Source organism: Zootoca vivipara, chromosome 16, assembly GCF_965207765.1.
Source record: "Zootoca vivipara chromosome 16, rZooViv2.hap1.1, whole genome shotgun sequence".
Classification (NCBI taxonomy): Eukaryota; Metazoa; Chordata; class Lepidosauria; order Squamata; family Lacertidae; genus Zootoca; species Zootoca vivipara.
In genome coordinates this window covers 4,022,153-4,034,700 of record NC_142599.1, presented here as the reverse complement: position 1 = coordinate 4,034,700, position 12,548 = coordinate 4,022,153, and the positions used below count along the sequence as shown (strand labels likewise).

General features: G+C 42.9%; 1 protein-coding gene across 1 annotated transcript in view; it reads right to left on the bottom strand.

Annotated features, from left to right (window-relative positions):
* The window catches only part of SBNO1 (strawberry notch homolog 1), a 39,266-nt gene extending 29,418 nt beyond the window's left edge, over positions 1 to 9,848 (bottom strand). Inside the window, exons 1-5 of the mRNA XM_035098173.3 lie at positions 9,724 to 9,848; positions 5,419 to 5,546; positions 3,798 to 3,902; positions 2,376 to 2,685; positions 483 to 583 (exon numbers count right to left, since the gene is read on the bottom strand). Coding sequence (XP_034954064.1) covers positions 483 to 583; positions 2,376 to 2,685; positions 3,798 to 3,902; positions 5,419 to 5,544 — 642 coding nt within the window. The 5' untranslated portion in view covers positions 5,545 to 5,546; positions 9,724 to 9,848. The remainder of the gene's footprint in view (positions 1 to 482; positions 584 to 2,375; positions 2,686 to 3,797; positions 3,903 to 5,418; positions 5,547 to 9,723) is intronic.
* Between the last annotated feature and the right edge of the window lie 2,700 nt (positions 9,849 to 12,548).

The following is a 12,548-nucleotide window of genomic DNA, read 5'->3' as shown; positions in this document are numbered from 1 at the left end:
CTTTACTTCTTTTTATGAACTAGATGAGACAGACACTGTATGTATGGATTTAAAATTTAAATATTAAATTGGGACTGGCTTGGAAATATTTTTAGAGCATGTCAGAAATGGATGGTTAAATATATTTACTATTGTTGTTGTTGTTTCCATCATCATCATCATCATCATCATCATCATCATTATTAGGGTCTGATAGAGACCAGAAATGATTTGGAGGTGGGGTATTTATTTATTTATTTATTTAAAATAAACCTAAATCTTGACAGCTGTAGGCACCTGTGAATATAGCTGGGTAGGGAATTCCCAAGTCACAGTACCACAAGAGAAAGACTTTCTTAAGGAGTAGAATTATTTGTTACAGGAGCAGGCACTCCTTCAGTAGCTTCTGTATTTGGCTTTTGCGTGCAGGGAATTAAAATTTTCAGAAGACGTATTCCATTAGAAAGCAATGTAAACCTCGCTGCTGAGGAAGTTGCACCTACCATTGTAGGAGAAAAGCTTCTCATTTTCATGTCATTTATCCATATTCTTGCTACTTCTTTAGTAGACGCCTCCTTTTTTACAGTACCATTGCTTAGATCAGCTACAGAGAAAATTTCAAAGTTAATATATAGCAAATTAAATTTTCTAGAATAACATCAAATCTCTATAGTTGAATGCTGAGTCAGAGCATGGAAATTTCTTCCAATCTTAAACAAACAAACAAGCAAACAAACAAACAAACATCAGTTTCTCAACAGGTTCTGCCACAGCAACACTAAACAGGTTGCTGGCTGTTAGACCAGGGCTACTAGTGCACATGCCATCGTTAAATCAAACTTACATCTGAATCACCTTGAAGAGTGGGTTAAAGAGAGGAAGCCCAAGTCCCTGTTTTAGCAGTGAAACTAAAGTTGATCTTACCTGATTTGGTGGCATTTACCACCATTGTAGAAACTACAATTATTTCTGGAAGAAAGTCAACATTTGGGGTCTAAATAATTTTTAGATTATTTAGATGAACACATAATTTAGCAGTCTCTCTCTCTCTCTCTTCATCCAAATCAATAATATGGCAATAGTACTCATCACTTGATATGATGTGTATGTTATGTTCAAAGACTTGCAGAAATTATTTAATTTCCATGTGTCACATCCATGGCCCCTAGACTAAATGTACTTAAAAATAATTTCACCACACCTTTATGAATCAGAATATAAGGATAAAATTTAACTCCATTTTCACAGGAGATTTTCAAAACAGGTAACAGTGTAAATGCTTTTTAACCAAGAAAACATTCATGTGCTTCTATGCCACCTAAGAGGAGTCTTCATTCACAGAAATAACCCCCCCCCCCAAAAAAAAAGAAGAGCCTTTATCTTTATGCAAGAGTTTGCTTTCCATTCACAGCCTGCATTTAGAGAAAATGAAACAGAGCAAGTATGTTCTAAACCAGGCAGTGGCAATGTTTCCCGGCCATGGGCCGGAGGATTCAAACGGGCTATCATCCGTGGGCCGGACATGGCTTCTGTGCATGTCCACAACTGCGCAGAAGCGATTTCCGGCATCCCGGACATGGGCAGTGCGGTGCCAGAAATGGCTTCTGCGCATGTCCGCAGCTGCGCAGACGCGATTTCCAGCGTCTGCTCAGGCGCCATTTTCGGCGCCGCTCAGCGAGTCCCCGAGCCGTGCTGCGCCGGTTTAGCACAGCGCTTGGGGGACTTGGCGAGCGGGCGGCTCGGTTGATGGGCAGTCCGTGAGCTGGATAAATGGGCTTCGTGGGCCGCATCCGGCCCATGGGCCAGACATTGCCGACCTATGTTCTAAACAAGAGTCCCATTTGTAAAGGTACTCAAATGTAAACTTCATGACACAGGTTAGCTATTAATGTACACCATGCCCAGCAATTCCCCTACATCAGCCTTCACTAACTTGGTGCCCTCCAGACATTTTGGACTACAAGTTCTATCAGCAGTACTGCCTGTGGAGGACATCAGGTTGGCAGAGGTTGGCCTACTGTATTACATGCTACAAAGTTTACTACTTATTTAGAAGAGTCACATTAACATGGTTGGGCTATCCAGTTTATGTTTGCACACCATTCTTGTTGTAAGATGCTGTAGCAAAAAAATCAGGCTGAATATCTAGCATGGCCTTATCCAATCTGGTACCCTCTAAATGTTTTAAACTATGAACTACCATTCCCAGCCAATGTGGCCAATGATAAGAGAAGATGGTAGCTGTAGTCCAAAACTTGTGGAAAGCACCAAGTTGAGGAAAGGTGATCTAGTATAAACACAAATGGCTACGGAGTCTGCAATGACCCTGCTAGATTATTCTGTTCAAGTCCCCCCAAAACTAATACTCCACCCAGTCAGCTTCTTAAGCCACTTACTTGCAGCTGTTGCAACCGGCTGAGCAATGTTGGGAGGTGGCTTCAGCTTCATCAGCTCATTAAGACTATTGTTTTTTAGCAAATCTTTTAGCTGGATCTGGTCCTTGGGAGTTGTGGTAGTCAGGGCATTCCGAACTGCTGGCGCGGCAACTGATGGCCGGGTAGTGGTGCTGGTCTGTATAATTTTTGCTACAGTAATCGTCTGCCTGGTAGTGGTGACAGGGGTTGTTTTTGTCATTACTATGGTAGTTCCCAGAGTAGGAAGCTGGTTTATTTGATTCAACACAAAGGTTGTAGTTGATGGTGGTTGCTACAGAAAGAACAGAAAGATCATTATCGTTTGCTGGAAAACCAAACTTAAACTTGTTATTTAGTCTTGGCCTGCAAGTGAAAGCGAAAACTTAAAACTGAATAGTTCCGGTTTCAATTTCAGACTCCACAGCAAGCTGGGCAAGATAGAAGTGTTTGTATAAAATCTTATCTTTTTTAGAACATTTGGTTATAATATCTAATAATAAAAAGTAGTGCTTGCAATAATTAATATAATGAAAGCAATGAATGGGGGAAATGGGTAGATACATATATACTTTGTAGGCAGGAGTTGGCCAACAATGCAGCAAGAATGAAAAAAAATTAATGGCATGCAGAAACTGTGAGCAACTGTGAGTTGGTGGGGAGGGAATTAACATGGGGAACTTATAAAGCTTTGTTTCTTGTTTTTAAAAACACATGCTAAGTTAACTCTGGGGCATCAGAAAAGTTCTCAACACAACTTACCCTATGCAAGTTTCCTAACTTAGGTAAAAGTTAAGTAGTTTTTAAAGGACATTTTCCTGGATTCCCTCCTCCAAGTTACTATTTAGCTTTTTTTGTTGAGCTGTCATATTAATAGTGGGTGGCATCCAATGTTTTTTGCTCTGAGTGGATGGGGCTTTATACAAAGCATTATACAATGTTGATAGTGTGGGCAGTTTGGGACCTGTTTAGTACTACAGCTCTTAAGAAGCACCATATACAATACTAAGGGTTCCAAATATACTCAAGTAAACTGTCTCCCCAAGGTAGATTTGGCCCTAACCATACAATACATACATGAATCAGCATGATATGCAAGACAGTGAACACTGAACTCTACACCTTTCCCATAGAAAAAACTGTTTCTTCATAGCGCAAGCCATTCTGTGATAAAAGGTATCTGCAGGCAAATTTGTGCCCACTAATTTTTCTTTCTTCATGTAATCAATTCCATCAGAGGCAAAGAGCCAACTCACATACTTACTGTATTTCCCCCCCTTTAAAATGTCAAAATTTGGGGGGGTGTCTTATACACAGACACATCTCCCCCATTTTCTTAGTCCCCCCAAATAGGGGGCGTCTTATACATAGGGGAATATACGGTAATTAAGGCTTTACTTCTCTTACCCTGATGTTCAGCACAGCTGGAGAAGATGCAGTCTGTGGTTCTGTTTTAACAGCAAGTGATGCTTCAGTCTCCATGCCCAGTTCTAATGCACTAACTGGGGCTGACTAAAGAAAGACAGAGAGAATAAAGTTACGTTGTAGAACACATCTTGGAAACAACATTCAACTCAGACAAGCATCTCACTTTGTCCTTTTATTTATCTATTTAATTTAATACAGTCTACAGTTAAGAGGAAGCCAAATGAAATTGCTCTGCAACCTGACTTAATGGCTTAATACCAAAGAGTTGGAGGAGAGCTTTTATTCTTAGATATATCCCAAAGAAGATACTGTATGCGCAGACATGGAATATGTGTTCACAACAGGTATGCAGATATTCCATATAAGATACTCTTGCACTTACTTCTGAAAAATAAAAAACACTGACAACTGTGACCTCATGCAATGTCTAGATGACAACAAATATTTTTATATATTATATAAATATTTTTATATAGTGTTTGTATGAATCCTCTTCAGGCATTTGCGACCAAGTTTCTATATGGAGTGACATGCAAGCTCAGTGTTGTTTCTCAACCTTTTTCCGACCATGGCTCACTTCAGATCTTGTTTCCTTCCTGTGGCCCTCCTGTGGAGTGCGGAAGTGGGAAGGAGAAGTGGAAGTGACGCTGCCATAGAGTACGCATGGCAATCCACCCACTGGGAAGCATGGTCACTTCTCTGTTCACTCTACTTGTTTTCTATTTTCTTCTGTTTGTGCCATGGCCCCTCATTTACTTATGGCCCCCTTGGAATAACCTGGGAGGGGGCCCATGGGGCCATATGGCCACCGGTTAATAAACAATGCTATGGCTTATACCATTAGCCTACACCAGTGATGGCCAAACTTGGACCTCCAGCTGTGTGGGATTACAACTCCCATCATCCCTAGCTAACAGGACCAGTGGTCAGGGATAATGGGAATAGTAGTCCCAAAACAGCTGAAGGGCCGAGTTTGGCCATCACTGGCCTACACACATCTCCTCCTCAGTATCAAGAGGAGGGCAGCACAGGGCACAGTAGCAAGAGTGGGACGAACACACAGTCTCTCTTCATATGACTTCAATGGCACGAATCGAAATGCTTAAATGAGGCTAGGTTATTGCAATTAATTTGGAAGACAAAACTGACCAGGTGATGGATCTGATAATTATTAAATGCTTAAAATTTTGCAACAGACAGGCAGAAATACAAAATGTAACAATGTCACAGGAGAAACTTCCCCAAACTTTCTACCACTAGGAGCAGCACATAACCCGAAAACTTTATTTCCTAGATTTTATCACCCTATCTCTAGCCACAATACAAAAGCATATTATTGACTTGGAACTGGGCAAATTTAATGTACAAGAGGCTAGGATACAATGTTTGCACCCAAACTGAAGTTAGGCTCACTTATTCAACAGTCATGTTGCTTCATATCCAAGCTATCACTTTGTTTTAGTGTTTATTCAGAATAGGCAACTTTTTAAATATCATTATTTTCCCTTTTCAATCACCCAGTATCAGCAATGTACTTGAAAAGAAAAGGCAGCTCAAATGTTATTACAGTAACCAATTGAAGTATTTTTGGTCTATCAACCTGCTGAATGGCTGGAGCTGGGGTTGCAAGACCCATATCTGTAGACTCAATATCAAACAGGTCATTTGGGCTGATTCCACTCTCACTCAAAGCAGCAAGCAACAGATCTTGTCCTGGTTCCACCATCTCTGAAACAAAGCACATTTACAATTAGGCGGTTTAAGTGGCAAGAACTCAAGAAGACAATCCTCCTGAGCGCTTTCCACAAGCACAGCTACAGCACCTATGAAGTTCTCAGACAACTCTAACAAACACTAGAAAATTATAAAATTATTCATAAAGCATTTAAGTCTTCCCCACAGCATTAGGTGAAGAACTGTTGTTCCTGTTAGGTAAAGACTATTAGGTAAGGTCACACTTCTATTTTTCCAAAGAACCACCATAATGTCACTGGGATTTGCTTCTAATAAACATGTTTAAAATCAGGGCATTGGAAGATTTGGTCAGAGCAGTGGAACTTTGTAACTTAAGTTTACAGTAACTATGTTTACAGCAACTATGCTGTTAGAATGTAGAGGGATTCTGACAACAGTTCATAGTTAAGAGGACTGCACGCCTTGTTTCGCCAAGCCAGTGATGGGCAACTGTTTTGACAAGTGAACCTAAAGTTTGAGGTATTAGGTTAGAGGTAGGGAACCCTTAGCCCTTCATATGTTGCTTAACTACAACTCCTATCAGCCATAGCAAGAATGGCCAATCTCGTCTTCTGTGCATAATAGTAGGCAGGAGTGCAGGCATGACTATGCCACACCTAAGCTAGTGGGTTCTTCTACTGTCGTCCAGGAGTGCCTCAAACCTTTGTTGCCTGTGTCACACAAGAAAGGGGTACCACATGTTGACCACAGCCACCTGGGTAAGTCAGTCAAATGATAAAGTATCACCCCCAATACTTTTTATTTTTTTCTGCTTTGGATCCTTAATATGGACATTATCACCTGGTTCTACTTTTCTGTAAAGTCTGCTCAGCATATATGGTTGCTATACTGACCATATTCAATACTGTTAACAATTTCTCTTTCATTTACTACTACAACTGTTTGCATTAGACTAACCTTTCCCATAACAAGGAAGGTGATACCATTTCTATCCAAGAGCTATAACCATCTTAAGTGCTGTAACTAAATAGTATGATCCTGGGGAGTTGTGATGGGTGTGTGGCTGTGTGTGGCTGTAATTTTGTTTTTATTTAGTTTATTATGGGATGGCATTCAATTTTGTTGCACTATGTACAATGACAATAAAGTATTCTATTCTATTCTATTCTATTCCAGTAATGAAGAGCACATATAAGAGTTAACTACCAAAAAGCAATACAGTACTAAAACACATTTACTATTGAGGTCATTCTCCCTTGAGTTTTGAATGAACTGAATTGGTCTCTGAAGTTGTGTACAGCCACATCAAGAGCTCTCTCTATATATACACCGTATAAGATGACCCCCAACTTTTCCAGTTAAAATATAGAGTTTGGAATATACTCGTCATATAAGAAATACAACCCGGCGTATAAGACGACCCCTGACTTTTGAGAAGATTTTCCTGGGTTAAAAAGTAAGTCTTATACGTAGGAATATACAGTAATATATAATTGTATATATGAAGCCTTCCAATTGAATCATTTTTAAGGTGGATTACAGTGGTTGTAATAAAGCACAACACTCTGCCCTCCAACTGATGGATGGGGCCTTTGAAAACAGTTTGGAAGCTTCAGTTACTGCAGCCTGACTACTGACAGGTTTAAGATGAACAGAACACCAATTCTGTTCACATTAAATTGGTTGTTGTATGTTTCTGAGCCCAATTCAAAGTGCTGGTTTTGACTTTTAAAACTCTTTATGGTTCAGGAGCCCAATATTATTGAGAAAGGCATTCCAGAAATGAACATACCTGGACACTTAGATCATTATGTGAGGCCCTTCTCCAGGTTCATCCTCTGAGGGAGGCTTGGAAGGTAGTGCCAAAGGGCCTTTTCAATAGTGGTTCCACATCTGTGGAATGCTCTCTTTAGGAGTCCTGCTTGGCACCTTCACTGACATCTTTTCAGCCCCAGTCTAAGAGACAATTTACCCAGGCCTTTGATAAACTCAGTTGAGTTTGGTTTACAACCAAAGCTTCCTGTAGCTGTTAATGGGGCTGGGGTTTTTATATATTGCATGAAACATTTTTCCCTTGCCTACAGTACAATGTATTTGTGTAAATGTTTTAAATGTAAGTCACTTGGAGACCTTTTAGGTAACAAATGATTAATACATTTAATAAACAATAATAATATGAAACCAGGTCAAGGATAAAACATATTCATTATTAAAGGAGAATCCCAGGAAAGCCTATGAAAATTATCGTGGTGATTTATCAGGATTTTAAGTTGAATACAACAGCTTCAAAAAGTACCATTTATTTCAAGCAGAATATTTTCTGTCTTTGGAGCAAGAAATTATACTCATGTTCACAAAATAGATCCAGGTAGGTTGTTCTTCCCTATCAAACTCTGAGAACTATGTTCACAAAGTTAAACCAGGGCCAGTTAATGGTCAGGGATGATGTTCACAATTATGTTCACAAAAGTTAAACCAGCAGGGTTAATGGTCAGGGATGACATGAGCTGCAATTCAGCAACTTCTGGAAGGCCACAGGTTGCCTGGCTCTAGGTTAAACAGACTTTGGATCTATTTCACAAATTAATGTTTCCCAAACAATGCTGATTCCACAGGAATACCACAAAAAAGTTCCTATATGGATAACCAGATCTTAGCCTTCTACATAAAGCACATGTGCAGGACATAAACCTCCGGGTTGGGTTAGATCCACCTGTGTAATTGTTATACACATGGTATTGCTTGATCTCGATTGATCAACTACTAGGACAACCCCTCCTAGTACCAGAATTTTACATTTCACTGAAAGATTAAAGTCTGCTTGCTGAGATAAGGAAAGAGAACTAGAAACATTCAGGAATGAAAATGATTTCTGCTTAGTCAGGCAGGAAGAACAAACTACAGCTGTCCCCACATTTTAAATGCAGCCAATTCTCTTTAGAACTTGCACACCTCAACAAGGTAGCTCAAGGCATCCTTTGACAAAGGGCTGTAAGCTGAAGATTAACTTCATTCACATACAAAAGAAAGAAGCATAAATCCCAACTCATTGAAAAAGGCTCCATCTGCAAGCATGCTATTGCCACTGGCAAACTGCAGTGGAGTTTGTTCTGACCTCTCATAGTTGAAGGAGCCTGTGAAAGAGTATGCTTATATATACACAGTACATATAGATTAAAGCAAGCCAGAACAGCCAGCTGCTATTTCAAAACACTGGAGTTGAAAGACCATGCTTCTTTCCTATCTCTAAACTTGATGTATCCACTGCTATTAACATTTAGATTTAAGCAAGGTGTGTGCAAGGACATTGGTTTAGAAATGATTAGATTTTTTTAATGGACCATATACAATTACAGTGTGATACATATAGGGGGATTACCTGTTGCACACTCAGTCCTCACCTGGAAGCAGGGGGTGCTAGATGATTAGTTCAATTAAGGTGGAAACAAGACCCTACCCTAATGAAGACACTAGGTCAGTGGTAGCCCATGTGCTGTCCTCCATATTTCACTAGACTACAATACGCATCAGTACAAGCTGGCATAGCCAATGATGGGAACTGCAGTCAAACAGGATCTGGAGGGCACCAAGCTAAGCTGCACCAGGAGCTGCAAGGCTCTTCCAACAGTAAAACAGCACAGTATCCTGGCATAAACCGCAAAGAAAGTAGAAAAACCCATTCCTAATGGAGGAGGAGGGAGAAGACCCCTTGCACCAGAGACAAATTGAAAGGAACCCATAAGATTTTGGGAGGGGGGTGCGAAAAAGGTGACACACCAGCTCAGTTACTTTCTTCACAGGGGTGGCTTTAGAGCAGCTTCCTCCTCTCTTATGTCTGTTATATGGGGCCAGTTATGCTTATTCTCAACCTGAAGGGCTGGGGAAAGAAATGGCCCCCTCCCCGCAATGCAACAGAGAACTTCAGGGCTCTGCGCTGTGTTGTTGTTATTAAGCCAGGCTGGGGTGTGCTGAGGGGAGGGAAGAGGAGGCAGAAAACGTTCCCCTGTGCGGACTGAGGGAGGGGACCCAAGAGCAACACCTGAGAGAAGGTGCGTGTGGGGAAGGAGCGCGGGGGGGAGGTCGCTTCTTCCTTCAATACAGCAAAGCTACGAGAGACAGAGAGAGAGAAGGCGGGGCGGCAGCAGAAGGGCCCCCCACCTACGGATGAAAACAAAAACACAACAGAAGGCGCGGGGCAGGCGGGACTCACTCTGGCCGTCTTTCTGGAGCAGCGCCGGGATTCCTTCCGCCGAGCTCCTCTCCCTCCTCGACGCCTCAGCCGCTTTCTAACTCGCCGCCGCCATCTTTGCGCGCCCGCCTGCCCTCCCCTCGCGCAGAGAGGGCAGGGGGAGGGAGGGGGCGGCGCAGCGGCGCGCGACAAGGGAAAGGCTCGCGGCGGCGGGTGACGCTGCACCACGTGACCTCAGCAGGATGGCTCGACGGCTAGAGCTGCCGCCGCCGCCGCCTTCTGCCCGGAGACGCGCGACTCCACTGCGCAACCACGTGACCATCGCCCGGATTCCTCCGCCCCTCCTGTCTCCCTTTCCCCTTGCGCCCATGGAAACGCGAGTGCGCACGCGTGCTTCTTTCTCTCCTCGTCGTCGTCACCACAGGCTGCTTCACCGCCTTCCCTCGCATCACGTGGCGGGCTTCCCGGACGATCTTTCGCCGCGTCCCTTGGTCACGTGGCCCGCCGTTTCCTCACGATCTTTACTTCAGAGGAACGCGAAGGGGAGGGGGTGAAGAGGGAAGAGAAGGGCGGGGGGAAGACGCGGGGTGAGGTTTCTAAAATGCGAACCCCTTCCATGAATCCGATGCCGGCTCGTAGTTAGCTGGAGTAACCCGCAAGCTGTCGCTTCAGGCTCGAGTGCTGGCCTAGGCCCGGTTTTTTTCCCGTTGGGAGGGGCAAAAAGGAGGAGGTAGAGGAGACGACCGTTGGGAGTCACGTGATGCTGCTTCCAAAGATGGCGGCGCCGTGCGTGCTCACGCAAGAGTAAGAGGTCGCACGTTCATCCGCATCGCGAGAGTTTGTTATTCGTGTGGTGTGACGGGAGAGGGTCGTGCCTCCCGCGAGAGCCATGATGAGGTCCGGGTGCGCATATAAGGCACCACGCAAGCGCGCACGCGGTTCTCTTTTTCGCATGGGAGGTATCCGCAGCAACGCGTGTTGCATTTGGCCCCATTCCCTAAATGTAGCTGCACTTCCTCCTCGTCTTCTGGAGCCAACGCGGCATAAAAACAACCCCAGTTGCTCTGCCCTCCACCTCTCAAAAGTCGAATTTCTTTCCTTTAATCTTTCAATGGTCCTATTTCAGAGAAAATGTACATGCTATTTCTTATTACTTCTATTTAGTATAGAAATACAAAAATACATAATGTTTTCATCTGGCACCTATTTACAGAGCATCTTATTGTAACCACATATACTGTGACTTATACTGTGAATGCAGGTGTTGCACTGTGCAAAGCTCCCCAATAAAGGTCTCATGGGGGAAGCTGTGTAAAAATTTCCTAGTGTTTTTATTTAGAATCTTTTGTCTGATTCTGTTGGGAGTCTCATCATCGCACAAGGGGCATAAACAGCAGATGCCATCAAATGGCACTATGGTGACATCCATAGCACAATGGCTTCTTCCAAAGAATCATTTGCTCAGAATTTCAATTTCCACCACCCTTAACAAACTACAATTCCCAGGATCCTTGGGGGGGAAAGCCATGTGTTTTAAATGCACTGACTGCTATGGGGGAAAAAAGATCAGGACTGGATCTGGAAGTCCCTTTCCATTTCTGAAATCTTCCCGTTGCCAGTTCTCAGTGTTTTCTTTTTCTGTGGTGTAGAGCATTCTTCAATATTTTAGGCATCTTTTTATTCACTCACAGGACTTTGGTAGCTGTGGTGCTGCTCATCTTTTAGTGGGGTGGGATGGACTTGTCATATTGTTGCACACCATCCCAATCTCCAAACAGTGAGAGATGCCAGAGGTTCCAGGCACTCACCCACGGTTTGGTTTCCTTGGAACGAGGAACAGTGGAGACTGTTATCTTTATGATTCTCCTGAGACAGACGGATACCAGCAACAACACACACACACATGTTGGTAGAAGCAATATTTGTGTGTGTGTGTGTGTGTGTGTGTGTGTGTGTGTGTGTGTATTGCTTCTCACAGCCTTGGATTCAAGTGGAACTCAAGCATGGCTCTCACCACTATTTTTCTTTAAAAATTGGTGCCGGAACTCACCATTAAGACCTCCCTCGGTCTCTTAGAATGGCAATGGTGGCCACCTGAGAGGTGCTGGAACTGAGTTCTGGTGAGTTCCAGCTGCAAAGAAAGCCCTGGTTCTCACACTCTGGCTTCTGCCTGCTTCTAGACAGCACTCTGGTTTGGTCGTTCTTGGAGCCGGGTGAGGGAGGGCCCCATCCATTTGCCCTCTGACAGAAAGCCACTTCCTTTATCAGACTAAGGACCATACTTAGATGATAACTATGACCTTTCCCTGGCTAATTCAGCAATGGAATCCTCCAGTGGATCTTAACCCTTGCTGGATTCAGGAATTAGAAGGGATACAGGCATCATACAGCCTAACCTCAACTCCACCTTGCACCATTATGTTACAGGATGCACATTTGAGGTGTTTTGTGTTATACATTTTTTTATTTAAATATTAGTTGAATTGTTTTAACGAATTGGCCTTCACGGTCCCTTCCAACTCTACAATTATATGATTCTAACTTGTATTTTATGTTGAGGCACTGAGACTTTTTATATAAAAAGCAACTATTAAACAATAAATAATAGCTATTAAAGAATAATCTAACTTGTGAAGAATACTCACAACTTCAGCAGTGCCATAGTTACATGTCTTCTCAGAAGTCAAACTCATTGTGGTTCTTTAGTTATGCACTGCATATTGGGAGAAGGCAGCGGGGTCTGCATTGTGTTTTACTCAGCTCCAAGATTCACCAACAAGAGTCAGGTGAAAGAGACATTCACTTAGGGCTCACCCATACTCCTGATTAATGTGGGTAGAAAGCTC